The sequence below is a fragment of the Taeniopygia guttata genome, chromosome Z, assembly GCF_048771995.1.
Source record: "Taeniopygia guttata chromosome Z, bTaeGut7.mat, whole genome shotgun sequence".
In the NCBI taxonomy this organism is placed as follows: domain Eukaryota; kingdom Metazoa; phylum Chordata; class Aves; order Passeriformes; family Estrildidae; genus Taeniopygia; species Taeniopygia guttata.
In genome coordinates this window covers 33,072,300-33,094,049 of record NC_133063.1, presented here as the reverse complement: position 1 = coordinate 33,094,049, position 21,750 = coordinate 33,072,300, and the positions used below count along the sequence as shown (strand labels likewise).

The 21,750-nt window shown below is 40.0% G+C and overlaps 1 protein-coding gene and 1 long non-coding RNA gene across 2 annotated transcripts; one reads left to right on the top strand and one right to left on the bottom strand.

Moving 5' to 3' along the window:
- Positions 1-73: 73 nt before the first annotated feature.
- LOC115491011 (uncharacterized) lies at positions 74-5,454 on the top strand. Its single transcript, XR_003956963.4, has 2 exons — positions 74-675; positions 2,427-5,454. It is a non-coding gene; the product is annotated as an uncharacterized lncRNA (long non-coding RNA).
- On the bottom strand, positions 1,819-21,711 carry HSDL2 (hydroxysteroid dehydrogenase like 2). The gene is made up of 11 exons (XM_002188141.6): positions 21,625-21,711; positions 18,726-18,889; positions 18,203-18,301; positions 17,952-18,066; positions 11,395-11,498; positions 10,355-10,453; positions 5,304-5,498; positions 4,730-4,801; positions 3,194-3,382; positions 2,605-2,733; positions 1,819-2,150 (listed from the first exon to the last, which is right to left on the bottom strand). The coding sequence occupies exons 1-11, from the start codon at positions 21,639-21,641 to the stop codon at positions 2,038-2,040; spliced, it is 1,296 nt and encodes a 431-aa protein (XP_002188177.2). The 5' UTR covers positions 21,642-21,711; the 3' UTR covers positions 1,819-2,037.
- Positions 21,712-21,750: the final 39 nt, after the last annotated feature.

Sequence of the window (21,750 nt, the reverse complement as noted above, 5' to 3'; positions counted from 1 at the left end):
ACCATCGGAGGGAATGGCATTTGGGAGAGCACAGGCGTGTCCTTCTCCCTGCTCCAAGGACCTGCAGTGTAGAGAGCAGAGCACAGGACTTCTTTACAGCTGCCAGCAGTATGTATGTATTATCACTATCACTTGAGATGTTAGGTCTCCTCCGGAGAACTCTGGTTTCCAGTACTGGATCTTCTTTCCCTCCCATCCCATGTTCAGTCTTTGGTTATTATCCTGGTGCATGCCAGCACTTCTCCTATCCTTCAGCTGCCTGATCGGAGCAGACTGACGGTAACCTGGGGTCAGCAGTCCAGCAATCAGAGACTGAGTGGTAACCAACTCAAGACATCACAATGGGGTAGCAAGCAGACACTGCCTAGTGGAGCCTGAAGCTTCTGGACACAGCCCCTGGGGCCGCTGGCACTGGGTGGTAATTAGGGCACAGAGATCTCATGGAGCCTCAGGCTGAGCACAGCCAGTAAGCACAGTCCAGTGGGCAGGCTGGACTGGGAGTGGTCACATTATAGCCTACTGGAGCTGCCCTCTGGCTAGAGCCAACCTCTGCTGTGCCCAGCATGGCATAAGCCACATCCTCCCTTCCTCCTTCAGCACCCCCAGCCCCTTCTGGCTGGTGAGAAAGGAACCGATCTTACTGTTTTTCAAGATTCCAGAGACTGAAGGGCAGAGGTAAATTAGTTTTATAACAGAATTCAACTGCCTAACCTCATGAATATCTGCAAGTATATGAAGGGAGGGTGCCAAGAGCATGGATTCAGGCTCTTCTCTATGACACCGAAGAATAGATCTAGAGACAATGGGAAAAACTGACGAAGAGGAATTTCCACATAAATATGAGGAAGAACTTTTTTACTGTGAGATTGACTGTACACTGGAACAGGCGGTCCAAAAAGTTTGTGAAGGCTCCCTCATGGGAGGTATTCAAGAACCATCTGGACTCAATTGTGTGCAATGTACTTTAGGACAATGCTGCTTGAGCAGGGAGGTTGGACCTGATGACCCAATGTGGTCCCTTCCAAACTGACCCATTCCATGATTCTGTGAACTGTGATGAAAGCAATACAGATGTGACCTTCTCAATGCAGGTCAAGCAATTTTAAACAAGCACAGACTCTAAAAAGATGTAAACTTTTTGGTTTCTAAGTTAATTAAGAAATAAATCCCAAGTCTTGCAACCTTCTCAGCTTGCTCAGAAGAGTGAATGATCCAGATTCTGGGCAGTTTTTTGTCTGCCATGAATAAACATTTTAAAAGGTTGGTCCATCTGGCTTTGCAGATGCTGTCTCATGAAGCAGCAGCCCATGACTGCACTTGGGCACTTACCAAGTGGAGGCATGCATCATTTTACCAGTGAGCTTAAGTCTTTACCAGCCAAATGGAAGGAAGGGGAAATGACTGGCTGCAGGGATGTAGGGGGGTAGGGGAAGAGAGAGAGCACATGAGCATGCACGCGTGTGAGTGTACCTTTGCATAAGAAGAAAACCTGCTTATCACTCGGTATGGCTGTGCAGCCTCAGTGCAATACAGAGGTATGAAAATATGTGTAGGTAATAAACTCAAGAAAGAAAAATTTGATATAATAATTTACCAGGTGTAATTAAAGCTCTGTTAAACTGACTACATTACTTCTACTTCTAAGCCACCTTAGTATATTTGACATAGTACTTCTAGCAATCATCTCCAGGGTGACATTTACTCTACCCACCTTTTCCATGGGATATGTGCATAATCAACTACATAGGAAAAAATTCACTTCAGATGTCCTATATTGATCCAGAGGAGCAGAAATAAAGAAAACACCTGGAACCTAAGTTCTTAAGGCATTCTTGAGAAGGAACGAATTTAATGATGGATACCTTCTTAATGATATTGAGTTATTTCTTCTATAAAAATCTCACATTTTATCAATATTATAATTTTATCATTTTATCAATATTTCTAATACTGCATCAGAAAAACAAGGACTAAAAATTTAAAACAGCATTGCAATTATATATGAAAGGCCTCTTTTGTGCTAGTATGGGTTTCCCCTCACAGTTTAGAATTAAGCTGTGAAAGCATCTTCTCAAGCTTTATTGCTAAAGCCATATTTCCTTCAATCTTCAATCTTCCAGTCATGAAGGCCAGAGTTGGCTTTAATTTACCTAAAAAGAAGAAATAGAACCATCAGAATATCAAAGGAAATGGAAAAAGCCTTTGCACAAGAAAACATAATGCTACCACAGTGAAACCTTAGCATCTATACTGCTACCAAGTCCTCCTGGTACAAGCAGTGCACATTTAGGAAATGATGCTCAGATATACACAAAGCACAAATCCAACACACTGACTGGATTATTTCTGAAGATACACTGGCTGCTAAAATGTCAGTACCTGGTTAATAAAAGCAGTGTAACCTTTTGCACTCTTTCTGTTCACAGGATGCAGAAGTGCAGAAAAATCCAAGCAGTTCTTGCCTGCACTCTCCCTTGAGCCAAAAAAGCTGAAAGCTCCTCCAATCCCAGATCACAAAGTGAGAAGCTGCTCTACTCCCCTGTCAGCAGAGGCGTTTCTGGGCCCCACTGCCTGTGTCCCTTGACAAAGGCCTTTGTCCCTCACCTGTGAACATCTTTACAAAGTCGGCACTCGACATGCTCATAACCACATCGGCCGTCACAGGAGGCTTTCCGAAGCCAGCACTCCCACCCTTGGTCTTCAGGTCAATGTACCAAGTCCCTCCACCATCACCTGGACAGAGAGTGAAGTAAGGTGCGAAGGCAGCAAGGATGCTGTGCCCTCCCTCTCCGTTGTCCCCACCAGACGGCCGCGTCCGCGTGTGTTAGCAGGTTCCGTGGCAGCCGCACGCTGACGGGCGCTCTGCAAGGAGTCACCTCTTGTCCCCCTGACGCCCCAAGCACCACGGGCTGGGGCCGCGGGCAGGAGAGCCCAGAAGCTGCGCTTTGCTCACAGAGCTGGTGGCAGCCCACGCTCCTGCTGTGGCCCCGAGAACGCCCTGTCCCTCGTGCCACACCAGCCCCGTGAGGACAGAGGGACGGCAGCTCCAGGGGCCTGCTCAAGCGGCCTGCAGCAGGAGCCTCACACAGAACTGAAGAGCAGCTGGTCTGCTTCGGGACAGCTTCCAAAGTGTTTCTGTCTGAAAGCACCCAGTGCCTTTTTCTAGGCAAGGCTGCACAAGCGATGGGCTTACCAGATAGCTCAAACTGAAAGATGCCCTGAGTCCTTCTCATGTACTCTTCAGTCACTGCCTCTTGAATAACTCGGAACGTCTCTGCAACAGGCCCCGCTGGCATGGCTACAGCAGATTCTGTCTTAACCTTGGCTGCATCTGCTCCTTCCTGCTGGGATCTGCTTACTTTCTTCTCCTCTTGGGCAGCACCTATGAGAAAGATTACTTTTCTCTTTCAAATACAAACCACTTTAAAAATTAATATAGAACCATGAGCAGAGAACTCCATTTGAAAAGACTTAAACTTCAAAGTAGGGAAAACAATTATTTTACCATTTTAGTATCAACACTGATAAAGGATGCTTTTTCCACCCAGGAATCTGAATAGATGTACATCGCTAAACGTAATTCTGCAATAAATTTTGATTCCTGGTAGATCAAAAGAAAAGATAAAATAAAACCACAGCAAAGTTCTCATTCTGACTGTTTACAGTTCATTACAGATGCTCGCACAAGAGTTTTCTACTGTAATCCATACACTACTCCTGACAGCATATAAAAGAAAAAATCAGTGTCTTTAATAGCCATTGCTTTAATCTCAAAATACCTCTGTCTCATCTATCTTGTAAAGAACATACATATTTTCATAAATTCTTTTGCAATGGCTTCTAAGCTGAAAATCAATTTACTACTTTGATTGGTGTTTTACTTCACCACAATGAACATGCACATTTACCACTTAAGCAAAGTTTTCGCAATTTACAAAGCAAATCAAGTTGATCAGCCCCTTAAAATCTGCTGTTGAAAGTCTCTTAGGTGTCTTCAGTATCAAAAAATACTTAGTTTCTGTTCTGTGGGTCCCTACAGAATAACCCGTACTGGGAGCCCAAGGAACTAACACCATCTGTCCCTGGCAGAACGGTCCCAGTGTGACTGGTCAAGGAGTAATTCCACCAGAAAGGAACACTCCAAGTTTGCCTCTTCTGCCCTGGCCTTATCCCTGTTTTGACACTCCTATAAAAACAGTTCAGCATTCTTAGTTGCCCTTCAACTGGACATAAAACAATTCTGGAAAAGCAAAAGCAACACTTTTCTAAAAAGAATTTCTACATTTCATCAAAGAGTTACTTGAAATATGCAAACTGTGCAAATTTCATATAAAAAACCATGGAGGCTTTGTGATATTCTTTTGTATAAATGAGCAAAGCAAAGGAGATATTCCTGCAAATTACACTGTTTGCATTTTAATTTCTTTTTCCAGCAATACTTACTTGTGACCTCCTTACTACCACAATTCAGATTATTAAAAAATAATTCTTCAAAATAATGCACTGACTTTACACCATGAAAGTCCTGCAAGAGGTATGATTTTTTCCCCCAATTTTAACTACATAGTCACTTCCGTAGAGCTGACTCTTTAAATGAGAAAAGGATTTTTGCTAAATAAGATTGAATGGAATTCAAATTCATAGGGGAAAAAAGAAAAGTAGAGAGCATTATTGTGAAATGAAATTAATTATGGAAATTATGGACTTGTACACACAGTGCTTTCCCTACCATATCCTTCTTGCTTCACAGCTGTAGTGCCAATTTCAACATCTAAGAAGAAATCAGGCATCAGAGGGTGACCTAAGAGGGAGGAAAAATGTAATAATAAATCCAAGTAAATCGGATTTGCACAGTAGGAATCCATTTAATCTGAAACTATAGTCAAGTAATACTGTATCTCAGTTTAAATCTGAAGAAAAAATGTATAATGAAATAACATGCTTAAAATTTTGTTCATTTAAAATCTGACATAGAAGGCTTCTAAGATTGCAATGAAGAACATCAGAAAAGAAAAACATAAAAATCTATCTCATGAGCTGTTAAGTAGTAATATATATATCTACACTGCAAGTAGGTTTTCTTTTCATTAAAAATTTCTTTATTTAATTTAATAGACATTTAATTATTAAACTCTTGGTGGATCCATATGGCCTTTTCACTAAGGCACATTCTCAAAGCTAAGGCAAAGCAACTTTTTAATATATTAATTTAAGAATCCTGGGAAACAAAACTGTATTAATATTCTCTATATATTCTTCCTTCCTTCTTGAACTTACTTCTCACCTTTAAAGATCCTTTTTACCTGGTGCAATTGCATAAACATCAAAATCCTTAACTCCTTCTTCTCTCAGCAGAACTTCATCAATAATGAAGTTCCCAGTGTAAGTTTTTGGTTTTGTCAAAATGCAGTATGCAGCATCTGCCAGGATGTCTGTTTTCCTGCACTGTTTTTCTATTCCAGCTCCTCCCAGCATATCCATAGCAGCTGTATGTATGGCTAGAAAAGTTTGGAGGGTAAGAAAAAAAAAAGCTTTAACACTGGTGACATGGAATTCTCATTTCTTTCACAGGTAAACGAACTTTATTTTACTTTCAGGCAAAAGAAAACTCTAGGATGACAGAAGCTGTGAAATACTACTAACCAACAAATAATTCTTTACAACCAACAGTAAAAAGCCATGAAACTATCACAGGAATCAAAAATGCCAAACATGTTCTGACATTCACATCTCTATATGTATTTATCAGCCCACCAGTTTTCCACCAGTTGTTCAGGACATGAAAAACTAACAGGACAACAGTTTTCCTCAAAATTAATGTATGACACATCAGTTATAAAGAGGAATTAGCTTTGGTGATTATCCCACTGAAAGTCTTGATGCTTAATTTTAGTCTTCTGATAACTCCCATGAGCTATTAAAGTGTTTCTCCTAAGTTAATGAGAAACCAAATAACAAAACCTCATGTTACTTTTTCAATATTTCACAGAAAGGCTGTGTTAGACCAAAGAATAAATCCACATCTCCTCCTTCTGATTCTTTTATTAAGCAGTTGCATTACTTCCGTGCCATTCTACTAGTTCTTCTTTATATTTCTCTCATGGGAGCTACTAACACTGTGGCATATTGATGTCTAATTCTGTTATTTGCTCTTCCAGGCTGAGGTATCCATTCCATTTTTTTTTTCATCCTATTCCATGCAAAGTCTAGTTGCAACTTTTGACATTTGCCATCTTACTGTTTTCCCCTCATATGTTCTGCTTCATTAGTTTTTCCCATCTGCTGTTTAAAACTCAACACTCTGCCCCCAAGTTTTGAGGCAGATTCATAAATCCTTTCCTACGTATCGGGCCAGAACATCAAGAAAGCAGAAGGATAAACCTTGAAGGATAAATTTTTATCTTCCTTTCAGTGCTTCCATTACACACAAAGTAACAGCAATTTTGGTACAGAAATGATCCCAACATTCCTTAAATAGCAAAAAACATAGGTACTGTGCAGGACACATGTTAGCTGGATCATTCCTTCACCTTTCAAAGTACATACTGGGAAAAACGACCGCAGTCTTCAGCACTGGCCTGAGAGCTCCTGTCCAAGTGCTTCCTAGGAGAGTCTAGAAGTGTGTAGATGTCCCTATTGACTTCATTACATTAATCTTCTGTGATAAGAATTAGCTTCTAGGTTTCATTTACTGTTAAGCAACCTCAGTTTTTTTGGGTTTTTTTCAAATTAATTGAACTACAAACACATGCCTAAATAAAAAGTGACAAACAGATATACTGTACACACATGTAGGTCTGTTCTAGGTCTTCTTCTCATGTTTAAGGAAGTTAATACATTTGCCTTTTTTTGGTCTTCTGAAGTGGTATCTGTCCAGCAAGATTTATTTTTTTTAATAGCTACCAACAGTGCAGGGAATATTTTTGTCAAGTACTATGATGAAATTTATCAAGTTCTGTTGATTTAAATATATTTATTCTGAGTATTCATTAAGCTGCTCATTTTCCCTGGCCCACAGGTCTGTCACTTCTCTGTTACTGTTAACTATTATTCTTCTGAGTACAGTCACCCTACCTACATAGATTGAAGCAAAAAGGTTTGAAACAGTCCTGCCTCGTAGTCTGGCTGCACATTAATTACATTCATTTCATATAGAGGGATGAAGGTTTGCCTCTAATGTACATCAATAGACTTCCAGTTCTGTCTCAGGACACCTGTATTATTCCTCTGGTCTCTTTGTGATGGGATTGCCCCTTGCCTTTTTGACAGATGTCCTCTTTCACTTTTAGATAAATGGAGAACTCTGGCATCTTAGTACCAACATACTAACCAACATGTGTTTAAAGAATCAGATTAATGAACTGATCCTGGCATCCATACAAACACTGAGGGTAAACACATTTGTAAGAGATTATAGTGGGCTTTTAAATTAGAAACTTTGCAACTGTCATTCAGAAACCCTGGAAGTCTGTAACACTACCTCTCTGGATGATCACAATAAAGAAGTTAACTTTCTAACTTTTGGAAGATAAACCTTTCAAAAGCACATTTTTTTGTACTGGAGAATTCACACATTATGATCTTTTATACTTGATGTCACATCAGTTTTCATGGAAGCATCACTGAATGAGCAGGCATGATTTCTGCAAATAAAAAGCTCTGCTTATATACCTTTCATTTTATAAAAAGCTTAAATACTTTTTAAAATTTCTTTGCAGCATCTCACACAGATAAATCTTTATTTTACAAAGCATTTATTAGGATATATACTGTTTTCATCCGTAAATTGAATCTTCCTACACTTCCAAGCCTCATGTTCTGCAGGATCCTGTGGGGAACAAGTAACTCTGTAACCAGTAGCATCTGCTAGAGTGTTCTCCTGTTACTTTAGCAAGTATAGGTATATTACCAAGGACACAGTGTAAATGTAATGCTCAAGAGAAAGATACAACTGTATTTGGTTTGGGTTTCCCCCTTCCCCACATTAAGAATGTCAGATTTTATAGAAGTTTTATTAATAGCATCATAAACATTCTTTAATACCAGACCACATCTGAGAGACAGGTACTACTACTGATTCTTGGAGTGTTGCAGCATAAGCCAAAACTATAAAGAAATAATGTATTCAATTATGTGACATAAGACATAATGTAACTTCTGCTTATAAAGTTAGCTGCTCCTCTGAAAAAAAATCCATTGTGGAAAGGATGGAGAAGTTCTCACAGGTTCATTTTTCCCTTATCATGAAAAAAAAAAAAAAAAAAAAAAAAAGAGGTCAAATTATTCAGATAGGCAGGAGAAACAGCCACATTGCAAAATAAATACCTAGTATAACCAGCTGGTCTCTGCAGAAAAAAATTATTTTGCTTTTAACAGGACCCATAAAGCCACTGACTCATTTCCACAATAGTAGTGGATGTTTTTTCCAGCACATACAGAATAAGAAAGCTGTGGAGGATCCACATAATGTGTCTATACAGCATATGAATATGTGCACTTACAAGACACAGGTAATCTTGTAAACATCCTTTTCATGAAAAAATAAGTTAAATTGATTGTCTGCAGTTTCATACCATTCCTCTCTATCTGAATGAGATATTCTGAATTAATTCCTTTACAATTCCAAACTCTCAGACAATATACATTGTTAAATCAGTCAATGACCAAAAGCCACACAATTGTAGGTAAAAGGTCATCTCTGTTAATGAGAAACCAAGTTACTCCCACCTACTAGATTCTGAGGTGATATAAAACCCATTTAAAAGTGACATTTTAAAGACAAGACAGAGGGGAAGGAAGCTAAAGACCAAGAATCCATGGTTCTATTCCAGATGACATAGACACTGGGAAATCTCCACTGAAAAATTGTTGAGGTTTTTCTGGGGCACTTGAGAAGCAAGTATGTGTAAACAGTGCACATTTCTTTTATCTACCTCAGAAATAAAAAAATATAACACACACTTGAAACCTGAAAGGTGAACTTTGACTCCACCAGAAGGCAATCCATATTCTTAAGTTATGAATGTAGTTGCCTTCGGTACCTCACAGATGAGACCTTATTGCCTTTGAAATACTACGGGTTTTGTGATGATATAATTAGAATGAACTACATAATTAGAATTTTAAAAATTGATCCTTTACCAAAATATTTCTGTGGGTAGAACTCACAGAGTGAGCAGAACAGGCATCCATTTCCTGGAAAAATTTAAGATGCAAGCATCCAGATCAATGAAAAAGGACCAAGTCTGTCAAGCATACCAATCCAACTGTTCAACTGATGATCACCTACTGTATTCAACCTGAGAAATTTGGCTGATTGTCTAAAATAATTAAGTTTTCCTCACATTTCTCACTTTAGAGAAAATAGATCAGAGAGTTCCAATTCCCACTAAAGATTAAAAGAGGCCTGCAATTCCTAACAGAAAAACATTAAAACATTGAAAAGTGTCTGTGTACAAACACTTCTTAAACTGGGACACCATCCTTAGAAGAGGATCTTGGTTCATATTTTTATCTCCTCTTCCTTCTTCCTTCCTTGCACTCATTAAGGAAATAAACACTGTTGTAATATTTTCTAACACAATGACTGGGCTTACACCACTAAAGGCAGAATTATCCTCTGTCTGGTATTGATTTTAACACCCAGTATAATTTATGCCCATAAATATATTTGGGGGAAAGAGACCGGCCTCCTTGGCAAACAGCTGGCCAAACCTCAAACAGCAGTCCTTATCCTCACTGACCCACACAAAGCAAATTGAAGCTAATACAACATGGGAGCACTGAGCTATTATTCTTTCAGAGAGCTCTTTAAATTTCTTGTCATTTGCAATCAGATGGTTCTGCGAACAGCTCTTCACAGAACTGCACTGTGCTAAAACTTCTAGGAATAGGCCTTTTTAAAATTATTTCTGCATATACAGATGTATCTATCTTGTCAGTAAGCTCTGCAGGTCAACTAGCAAGGAATTCTAAATAGTACAACATACACAGATGTTCAATACCCACTCATTAAAGCACACAGTTATTTTGTGATTCTGCCCAAACCAAAACATTATGTGCATCAGAAAAAGCACAGGCAAGCCAAACAGTACACACACACTTCAACTGTGTGGTTTCAAACTAGATTAAGACAAGTTTAGATCAAAGTAACCACAGTCTAGTGAGAACTAGCAATAAAAACCAGAACCCATGCAGGATGAAGAAATAACACATAAAAAAATTGCTCAGTCACATGAATCTATGCCAGAAGGAGTCTGAAGTATATTCAGTGTCAAATAAAACAAGCTTTAGCAGACAAAATACCAAAAGTCAGTATTTCGGTAATACTAAAAAAAAAAAATTTAAAAATTACCTGTTTTAGGCCATAAAGCATTGACAGCAACTTCTCCTCTAAATTCTTCTGCCATCCCCAAGACACACATGGACATCCCATATTTAGAAATAGTATAAGCTAAGACAAGAAATTAAAAAACAAAAATTTTACACTCTGTGTAAAATCTAACTTTAATTATGAGAGGAAGATAAAACAGGTAATTGGTTCATCCAGAGAATTCAGGGCTTTCAGAAAAAACAGTATTTTCCTAGAGTCAAAATCTCTCGCTTTCACCTGCCATGTCTATCAGATACAAACTGTAGTCTGTCATCTTTTCACTGCAAACAAAATGAAAACTACACATATTCTGCCAAAAAGAAAGCTGAAGCCTAACTGTATGGTGATTTTGTCACACTTCTTATACACAGCATAATGACAAGAGTGATCAATTTTTTTAAAGATGTCTAAGGCATAGGAGCTGTTAAGGACAAAATAGAATCCGACAGAAAAAAAAGTGGAGAACAGGAGTCCTACATCCTTGTTACAAATCTACTTTGAGAATGGAAACGTTCTTGGGCAAAGAACTGGAACTTGCTGGAGTTTAACATAACAAGTATCCAAAATATAAAGTTTTTGATACAGTTTTAAAATAAGCAACACTAACTTCAAGATAACATGGAGGTCTTTTTCCACCTCAGAGTAATTTCCATATGAAAAGACAACACTGAGCTTTATCCACAGTCAAAAAACCCATGAAGCTGAATCAGTAAGAAAATTAATTCTGGGTTTCAGTCTGTATTTGGAGCAGAAAATATGTAGAAAGGCACAGACACAGTCCTATGGAAAAGCACGGACTTACCCTGAAAACTAAAAGGATGGATGATGCCTTGAAACCCACCCTACATTTTCCCACAAAACAATTTCTTGTAGGTCAGGTGCAAATTGCTTCGAGGAACCATTAGTGCCAGTCTGTATGTAGTGCTAAAGACAGAAGATTCTACACTGGCGCTACTGCATGCTTCACCAGGTACTTACATGTTTTTCACATAATAGCAACAAAGGCTCTGAAAGCTACTCACCACAATGATTTTTGAACCACATGGGATTCAGATTCATAGGTGGGCTAAGGTTCAGGATATGGGGGTTCTTACCCTTCCTCAAATAGGGAAGGCATGCTTTAGACCTGAAAGACAGATTCAGACATAGCAGTCACTTTTCATTTTAAGGAACACCTAGAATTACAATATAAACAATACTAGTAGACCAGTATTTTCACAACAGCCCAAGACAAAACCTCTTCTTGTATCAAGTATTTAACTGATGTAAAGAACAACAACAAAAAATATTGGTTGCAGATCACTTATCTCAGGCCTAGTATTCATTCCTGCAAATTGGACCATGTTCTCCAACCAGTGCATCAGCTTTGACTAAAGTGAATTTTCCAGATACTCAGAAGCCTTGTAATAACAATAATAACAATAATAACAATAATAACAATAATAACAATAACAATAACAACAATAACAACAACAACAACAACAATAACAACAATAACAATAATAACAATAATAACAATAATAACAATAATAACAATAATAATAATAATAATAATAATAATAATAATAATAATCTTCTCCTTGTAATAGTTCTGGTAGCAGCAACAAAACACTCTAAGGCAACAATCAAAATTAACAGTGCAGAGTGTCATGTAGTCACAAAAATATTCTCTTCTGATCCCACACCTATTTTTTTGTTTAAAATCATATTGGAGAAATAATACTGCATATCAGAATGCTATTACAAATATTCCAAAGAAAACTGAAACCCTATTCTCTTCTATTGAATTCTCTTGAATTTACACGTCTCTGTAAATTGGAACTAGTACTTTACAGAAACTGTCTTTTGACTTCACTTCTAGTACTAGGGTACATGTTATATTTTATCTCTGCGTGAGAATTTTAATCAAGCTTCACAGGGTGAAAATATCACCACACTAGTGACCAACTATTCACATATTCCAACAGGACCCAGCATACTCTCAGCCACAAAGGGAACAACTTCAACACTTCCAATAGCAAAATCACCATTGTAGCAAAGTAAATTATTTACCACCTCCTTTTCTGTCCTGGGGTGTCAGCTCTTTTCAGTGGCAGGTTCCCTAACAGATGCCTCAATTTCTTAATGCATAGGAACCAAGAAACTTAGCTGCCATTATTGAAACTCGGTGTGATAATTCCCATGACTCAACTGTGGCCATTGATGGCTACAGACTGTTCAGAAGGGACAGGGGAGGAAGGAGAGATGGAGGGGTTGCCTTCTACATCAAGAAGTGCATTGAGTGTGATGAGCCATCTCTGAAGAACAACCTGTGAACTGAAGAACAATGAAAAGGTAAAAGCCTGTGGGTAAGAAACAGAGATTGAGGCAACAAAGGGAATCTTGTGGTTGGTGCCACTACAGGTGACATCTGTAGTGGTGTAGTAGTAGACCAAGGGTAGACTATTGATAAGACCTTCTTACTCCAGCTACAGGAAGGATCACACTCAGCAGGCTCTCATCCTGCTGGGAGACTTCAGCCACCCTGTCTTATATTGGAAATGGGGGGGTGTATTCTATTCCTATCTGATGAGGCAGTTATCTTCTGCTAATTGGGCAGTTTTCTTTATCTCTTCCACAACCCATCCTCCCTTCAGGGAGATATTCTCTGTTAATGGGCAATTGAGTGCCACAGCAGGACTGATAAAGTTACATCATTTCATTATGAGAAGCTCCACCCAGAGGGAGGAGCCAAGCACTCCTAACTGGATGTAATCAGTGATCTGGAAGACCACAGTCAGGCTTTTCCACTAGATTCCCAGAGGACCAGCTGTCTTCTCCACTGGGTTCCCAGAGGAAGACCAGGCCCATCTACACTAACACTGGATCTACAGAAGAAGACTATACCCTTCTACAGGATCACTGCTTCAACAGAACCACACCTGCCACTCCAGGAGGACCGCAACCACCATTTCAACTGGACTGCTACCAACACCCTGACCCACAGGGTGTCAGGCTGTATTCTGACTCTGTCAGTGTCGTTTTGTATTACTGCATTGTTTATTTTATTTTTTATTTACTTCTCTAATAAAGAACTGTTATTCATGCTCTCATATCTTTGCCTAAGAGCCTCTTTAATTTCAAAATTATAACAATTCATTTCCTTATACTTCCTTAGCAGACACCTGTCTCTTCACATGAAGACAGATTTTGTTTCAATAAAGACCCTGGTGTCTGCTGGAAAAATAGCAAAGCAAACTCTAGGCAATCTAAGAGATTCCTGGAATGCATGGAGCATAACTCCTTAACCCAGGTTATAACCCTGCCAGAAGAGATGACATTTCAGACCTGATGGTCGCAAACCTAAGTGAGGTAATCTGGGACCCAACAATGGGAGACAGCTTGGGATTCAGTGATCACACACTGGTGGAGTTCACAGTTTGGAGGGAAATGGGTTAAGCAAAGAGCAAAGTCACGGCCCTGAGCTTCAGAAGAGCAAAATTCCAGTTCTTCAATGAGTTAGTCAGTAGGAACCTTTGCAACACTGCCTTCAGAAACAAGGGAGCAGACAGAACTGGCAGATCTTTAAGGACACCTTCCATAGACCACAAGATCTAGTGATCCAATGGCACAAGAAATTGGCAAGGAATGCAAGAGACTGGAATAGAAGAGTACAAGAACTGTTGGTCAAACTAAAGGATAGGAAACAAATGTGAAGCCAGTGGAAGCAGGGAAAAGGTATCCTAGGAAGAATATATGGGCACAGACTTACCGTACATGTTTGGAGTGAAGAAAGCTATTGGGAAGGATGAAAGTTTGACAAAAAAGTCTCACAGATATGTATGCTTGGCAGAAAGATTTTTGAATGTAGAATCTGAAGAAGGAATAGAAATGAAAGCAAGTTTTGATATAGAAGAAAAGAATTGCTGAGCCAGTCTTACTGGATATCTAAGAAAGCAAAGGATATGTTAGTTAGAAGGGGTTTTTATGGTCTAGACCAAAGGATAAACCCACCACAAACAAGAAGATTTTTTTACCAAGCAGAAAGATAGCACAGGCAAACAAGACTGCCGATGTTGCAAGTAGAAAATAGTCTCCGAATTTTCCACTGCAAGAAAAACTGAAAAACAACTTCTAGCTTAAACTGTAACATATTAACTTTTAGTGATTGGAGAATGGTAACATGAATATGGCAATTATAGTAGTTATGATAGGCTATAGGTAGAATTTAAGGTATAGAATGGCCCCTCTGTATTAAGATGCTCAGAAAAGTATATAATGCATTGTAACCAAAATTAAAGGGTCTTCAGGCTTGTCGACAGCTGGAGCCGGCACAGGCTCTGTCACCCACGACTCTGAACTGCTGTAACAAATTGGATGTAATAAACTGCATGTTCAAGAGCCACCTGGAGTCTTGCATCTCTCATTCAGGCTCTTACTGAAAGCCAAAGTGAAGCTGGAGCTGAACTTTACAAGGGATTCAAAGAATAACAAAAAGGGCTTCTACAGATTTGTCAGTCAGAAAAGGAAGGCAAAGAAAGTGTATACACATACACCCTGGGATAAGCAAGGCTGGAATGTTGGTAGCAACTGATGACAAGGATGAGGGACTCAACAACTCTTTTTGCTTCAATCTTCAATCACAACTTGTTTTCCCACACCTCTCAAGTAGGTGGGGTTGCGGGGAGCAGCAGGATGGGGACTGGGGAAGCAAAGTGCTTCCCGCATCAAGTGAAGATGAGGATTCTAACCATGTGAGGAACCTGAACATATACAAGTCCATGGGGCATGATAATATGCACCTCCCAGTCCTGAGGGAATAGGTTGCCAAGACACTCCCCATATTTGAAAAATCGTGGAATCAGGTGAAGACACAAGTGTCTAGAAATGTACCAATGTTTAAAAAGGGTGGACAAGGTGGACAGGGTAGATAGGAGAACCCCAGGAACTACCTCTGTGCCTGGGAAGATCATGGAACAGATCCTCCAAGAATCAGGAGGTGATCCTAGGACAGGGAGGTGATTTGGGACAGTCAGAGGATCTTCACCGGGGCAAGTCCTCCCTGATTAACCAAAGTGTTTTTTATGATGGAAGGACTACATGAAAGGTAAAGGGCACTACAGGTGTAATTTAATCTGTATAGCTTTAGAGAAGGTTCCTCATAACATCCTTCTATATAACTCAGGGAGAGAAGATTTGATGGGCAGACTGTTCAGTGGATATGAAATCGGTTGGACAGCAGCATCCAAAGGGTAGTGGTCAATGGCTCAGAGTGTTGATGGACATCAGCAACAAGAGGTATCTCTCTCAGGCTGGTATTGGGACCAGTGTTAGTCCATGTCTCCATCAATGATACCAATGAAGTGATCAAGTGCACCCTCATCAAATTTGCAGATGATCCCAGACTGAGTGGTGCTCTAGACACCACTGAAGGTCAGGATGCCACCCAGAAGAACCTGGACAAGTTTGAGAAGTGAGCCCATGGAAATCTCACGAGATTTAACAAGACCAGGAACAAGGTGCTGCACCTGGGTCAGGACACTTCCAGTATCAACACAGGCTGAGGGAGGAATGGATTGAGAGCAGCCCTGCTTGAAGACTGGGGGGTGCTGGTGGGTGAGAGGCTGGACGTGACCCAGCCAGGAGCACTCCCAGACCAGAAAGCCAAACGTGTCCTGGGCTGCATCCAAAGCAGCGTAGGCAGCAGGGGATGGAAGGGATTCTTCTCCTGTGAGCAGATCCTCCTGTGATCTGCTCTGGTGAGAGTCCACCTGGAACCCTGCATCCAGCTTTGGGGTTCCAGCACAGGAATGATATTGGACTTTTGAGATAACTCCAGAGGAGGCCACTAAATTGATTAGAGGGATGGAACAGCTCTCCTGCAAGGACAGGCTCAGAGTTATTCTGCCTGGAGAAGAGCAAGCTCTGGAGTCACCTTATTGCAGCCTTCCAGTTCCTAAAGGAGCTACAAGAAGGTGGGAGAGGGACTTTCCACAAGGGCATGAAGTGGTGATGGCTTTAAATTGAAAGAGGGTGAGTTGAAATTAGCTATTAGGAAGAAATTCTTTATTCTGAGATTATTAAGGCATTGGAACAGGTTGCCTAAGAATCTGTAGATTCCCCATCCACTGAGGTGTTCAAGGCCAGGCTGGATGGGGTCTGAGCAACCTGGTCTATGGGAGATATCTTTGTTCGTGATGGGGGCTTGAAAGCAGACAATGTTATAAGGTCTCTTCCAGCCCTTGGAAGTAGAAAATGTTTTAAACTTTCTTCCGGCCCAATCCAATCCACGATTTAACAATTCCATGACCCTGTGTCAACAGGTATAATCTGTAAGCTGGGGAATCTTTCCTAGCACCACTTCTACACAGGAAGAAAACCCACACCTTTTCTTTTTAAGCTATTGACATTTTCTGAACATTAAAGTGAAAGTTGGTCTCTACAAATTGCAATCAGAATCAACATACAAAGCAAGGAGAAAAAATGGCAAAAATGCTTCACGAGGTTTTCTCAAATGAGAATTACAAAAAAATTACAAAGACCATTCCCTTAAAAGGCATAGATTTTTCTTATGCTTTTCCCCTTTCAGCACACAGAACCTAATTTTTAATCTTTTCAAGGCAGAATAGGACCAAAAATACACTTTAAGAATTCCCCATTATTTTGGAATAGCTAGATGTAACATCAAGAAAATCACTGTTGCTATTGGGTAGGGATTCAAACAGTTGAATCCATTCAGTAATTTATGAAGAGCTGGCAACTAGACTGATCTGCACAAAGGAGAATGACAATCAACCTACTCTAGATTGCAGGACTGGATTAGATAACCTCTAAAGGTGATCTCTAACCCGAACTATTCTAAAATTCTGTGGTAATACTTTGATACAAAACTTTCTGATCATGCCAAACAACATCTGAATTTAGAGAATCTCCATCATCTTACAGGCTTTTTTATAAACCCTGTGAAAATTAAAGTCTTCATTTTAACACAGTGCTTTAAATGACATCCTGTAAATGTAATGGTGATTCAACCTGCTAAATCCACCTCCAAACATGTGCAAAATAAGGAACCCAGGAATTGTGAAATCAAATCTTGGTATGTTCATTTAAATAAATAATAGAATTGATAAGCTGAAAGTAGGTGGAGAACACTTTGGATCATTAAGTTACATCTTTTACATCTCTCTTTTATGAGATGAGAAAGAAGATTATGAGAAGAAAACTCACAAATAAGATATTGACTTGATGTATGCAAAAATTTAGTCATTTTGCTTGAAATAAAAAAGCATCAGAATTTAACAAAGCCAAGCTGGAGCTTCATTTGAAACAAATTACTTTTTCCTTTCTACATGTATGGAGGGCCTTGTGAACATTGAATGACTTCAGTAATAAGGTTTCTGTTTACTCCAACTAGCAAATAATTCTTGGAAATATTAATTCAAATCAGTTGACCAATAACTGAGCAATTTCCTGTGAGCACATGCAGAATATTTGCTCTCAAATTCTAGTGCAGCAAGACAACTACAGAATTTCTCAGAAAAACTGAAATAACATCATACATTCTGTTACAATTGCTTTGCTTCCTTCTCTCAGCACTTACGTAAGATAGGTTCCTCGTACGTTGACATCCATCATAAGATTGACCTTCTTTGTTGCTGTTTCCAAAGTGCCCGTCAAAGATATGGCGCTTGCATTATTCACCAAAATATCAATCCCTGGTTTTAAAGTAAGCCATTTCACATTAGCATTTAAAGAAAAAAAAAAAAACATGAGTAAGGCAGGCAGTTCTTTTCTCTCTTTGTTTGAACAACCTGCCTGTTAATGCTTGCCTTCTCCCATGCCTTAACTTACCTCCAAAAGTCTTCACAGCTTTCTCCACGGCATTAATTATTTGCTGTTCTTCTCTCACATTAACAATGCATGGCAAAGCCTTTCCTCCAGCTGCTTCAACTGCACAATTCAAAAGTTAAACATTTAAACATTTGATCTCAGATGGGACAACTAACATGAACCTTCTGAGAACCTCTCAGGCAATGACATGCTTCAAGACAGCTCTGAAAATCACACTCTCAAATTGTGTTAAAATGACTTTTTAACTTGTCATATGATAAACAGGGAAGCCAAAACAGTATCTTAACAATGCAAATGTTTATTTCATGGATCTCAAATAGCATAGCATTTTTATATTTATATACACACATCCATCTTCATTACAGTAACATTACAGCACTCCTGGGAGGCAAGAGAAGCACTAAGCAGATTTTAGTAAAGGTGAACTCAAACTAAGAGACTATGCATTTTTCCATTTTACCAGCTACAGTAATTAAAGCAAAGGTATATACCCAGCCAAGCATCTTCATTTGTTACAACTTACTTTCTTCTGCAGCAGTATAGATAGTCCCTGGAAGAGTAGGATGGGGCTCAGCTGTCTTGGCAGCTATCACAATGTTGGCACCATCCTTGGCAGCTTTCAAAGCAATGGCCTTGCCGATGCCCCGGCTCGCACCTGTGATGAAGAGAGTGCATCCTGCCAGTTTCCTAAAGGTGAAGGGGGAAGAGGACAGTAAAGAAGAGAAGAATAAAGCAGAGCCACTCATCATTTGACTTTTACCAGACTCTAAGGGCAAATGTAATTAGCATAGTCTCCCAACCAGAAAAACACCTTCATCCTTTTACTAAGAAAACAGCCTGGAGAACACAAAAGGGATGGCCACAGCTACAGAAAAGTACCACACCCCAAGTTTGCAAATATGATAAAGAAGGTTACCCAGTTACATTTCTCCCCTTTTGTTAAAAGATCCAACATGCTATTTTACAACAGAGCTGCTATATTCTGCAACAATGGAAAAAGAGTAATTTGTAAAAACAAAATGCCAGTTTCCAACAAGACAGCACACCTATGCAGATCTCTGTAATCTATTAAACACAGTGCTCTAAACACAAAAAAACTGGTGTCTCAATGTGGTATAAAGTACCATGTGTGGAACCACAATACTACATGGAAATGCCAAAAGCTTTATTTTCAGAAATGGCAATTTTTCTGTTAAATCTTCTACACTCAACAGTTTCCCAGTAACTGTGTGTAATCCAATGGGTTCTCTGAATAAACAGGTCCAATCAACTTAGAGAAACTAACAAGTTTTAAAGCCTAAGAAGGATGTCTGGCTAACACAGTATCATTGAATTTTTGAAAAGGGAAAAATCAACTCCACAAACATATTCAATGATAAAGCCTTTTAGACAACAGGGTTCCATATGAAGGAATGTGTGTTTCAGTGCTCCACAAAAAGCTCATGTTGCTTTATGTAGCACTGTAGCAAAATCCAGGAGGTTCAGGTTTTTAACTTCAGTTGAAAATTCATATAAACTATGTGCAACAGTGACTTCACTTTTTGCTCACATCACAAATGTTATAAAAGCTTACACTCTGAGCTGCCATTATTTTTCCTTTCAGACTGGGCCAAACAATATTGTTTCTCTCCCTCTGGTTTAAGATGTGTTTTTTCTCCCTCTAATTTGAGCACATTCATCTCTTAAATGCTCTCTAGGAGGATGTTTGCTTTCAAAACGCAGAAAACTCGAATGGGGCAGAAAGGGGGAGATGCCTCTTCCCGTGAAGAGGCAAGGCTAGGCATATACAGGATCTCAGAAAGTCAACCATGTCCAGAAGGTGCCATTTCAAACTGCTTTTATCTGCAAAATCTTCAAGAGTCATAGAAAGGCACAAGAAGAAAAATATCTAAACTGAAGAGTGAACCACAGAAAACTAATGCTGTGAATTCAGTCACACACACAGTGAGGAAAGTTCAACAGTGGAATACATAGTCAAAGTGTAAAACACAGTGAAGTAAGGCCAGAATCTAGTTTCTATCTTCAACCAATCAGTATGAGGTCAGCACAATCCACCTTAGTCATGGAAGAGGTAAAAGAGGTCCAGCGGGAAGTAGCTCTGGAGGGGAAAAAGAGCAGAGAAAAGCTGACAGGGCTTTAAGCACTGCCTGGGGCTGAAGTGATCTATTCAGGAAGACAAGAATGTGTATCAGGAGACTAGCAGGTCTATGCAGGGAACTTGTGACTTGGCTCCCAAGAAAAGTGTCATACAGGGAATGGGTGCAAAGACAGGCCACAAAGAAGGAATCAGAAACATTACCAGGGCACACTGGGGTGTTGTCAAGAAAACCAAAGTTCACCTGCAGCAGAAGCTTGTCAAGGGCATCAAAAGCTCAGAGATTTCTGCTACATTGGTAGGAAAAGCAGGCTGTTTGCTTAAGGGGTGAATGCAAGTCTTTCCACACTGTCATAATATTTTTGCTTCATATTTAAGACATGATCCTATGATCTGGATGCGTGTGCAACCTGACAGGTAAAAAACTGGTTGGTTGGTCAGGGTTAGAGAGTGGTGGTTAGTTAGTCATATTCGCAAGACTAAGATTTTATTTCTTAATTCACTTAGCAGCTCAATAGTTTAAAGTTCATAAAACATATCTGCCTGGCTAAAATTTCTTATGACCTGTATTGTGAAGGTCACATCTGCATGCCTTCCATTAGAGTTGAATTCTGATAATAAGACAGAAAACATCAAATTCAGATCTGTGCCCTACGGCCTTGAAAAACATTAAGACTGGTTCCTTTCCTACCACAGATGACTGCCAATAAAGATCTTCAGGTCACACGGGGGACGGTTTTAACAGCTTACACAGATGTTAGGAATTTAATAATCCTGTTTATAACACACGGGAACAAATAATAACTTATCTTCCCAGCTGTTATCTGAAAAGCCAAAAGGCAAAAAACACCTCCTGTAAATTAAGATCCTATACAGGAAGAAAATTTGGCTGCCAGGTAAGACAGTATAATACTATACATCAGTAACAAAAATAGCAATAACAACAACAATAGTAGTAGCAATAAGTAATTATAGTTTGATATAATATACTTTAATGAGTAATTATACTTTAATAAAAATGTCCCATATGAAATTACTGATACACTGACAAACTCCTCCAGTAACTGTTTCCTTTGCAAAATGCACCGTTCAAGTCCCCTGTACGACCCAACTGCTCATCTCGGGGCTCCGGCGCTGTCCGGGGCCCCTCGGCCGTTGGGGCCACGCGTGTCCTCCGCGCCAGCTGCTCGCCCTCGGCCGGCTGCGAGTCCCGCAGGGCGGCAGCGCTCGGGGGTGTCCAGCGAACCCTCGGCGGCCGCAGCCCGCCCGCCCCGAGAGCCCCTGGAGGGCGGCAAAGCCCCGTCCCGGCGCGGCGGGGACACCTTACCCAGTGTTAGGCAGCATGGCGGCGCGGCTGGGCCGGGGCGGGGGCAGGGCCGGGGGCACGGCCGGGGGCCGGGCTGGGGGCAGGGGCGGGGTCGGGGGCAGGGCCGGGGCAGGGCCGGGCCCGTTC

Excerpts from the sequence above, each read along its gene's own strand:
- HSDL2 (XM_002188141.6), bottom strand. Across the intron at positions 18,067-18,202 it reads AGCTGTGAAGACTTTTGGAG|GGATTGATATTTTGGTGAAT; the intron begins GTAAGTTAAGGC and ends CTTTAAAACCAG. Across the intron at positions 10,454-11,394 it reads GTGGTTCAAAAATCATTGTG|CTTATACTATTTCTAAATAT; the intron begins GTGAGTAGCTTT and ends TTCTTGTCTTAG.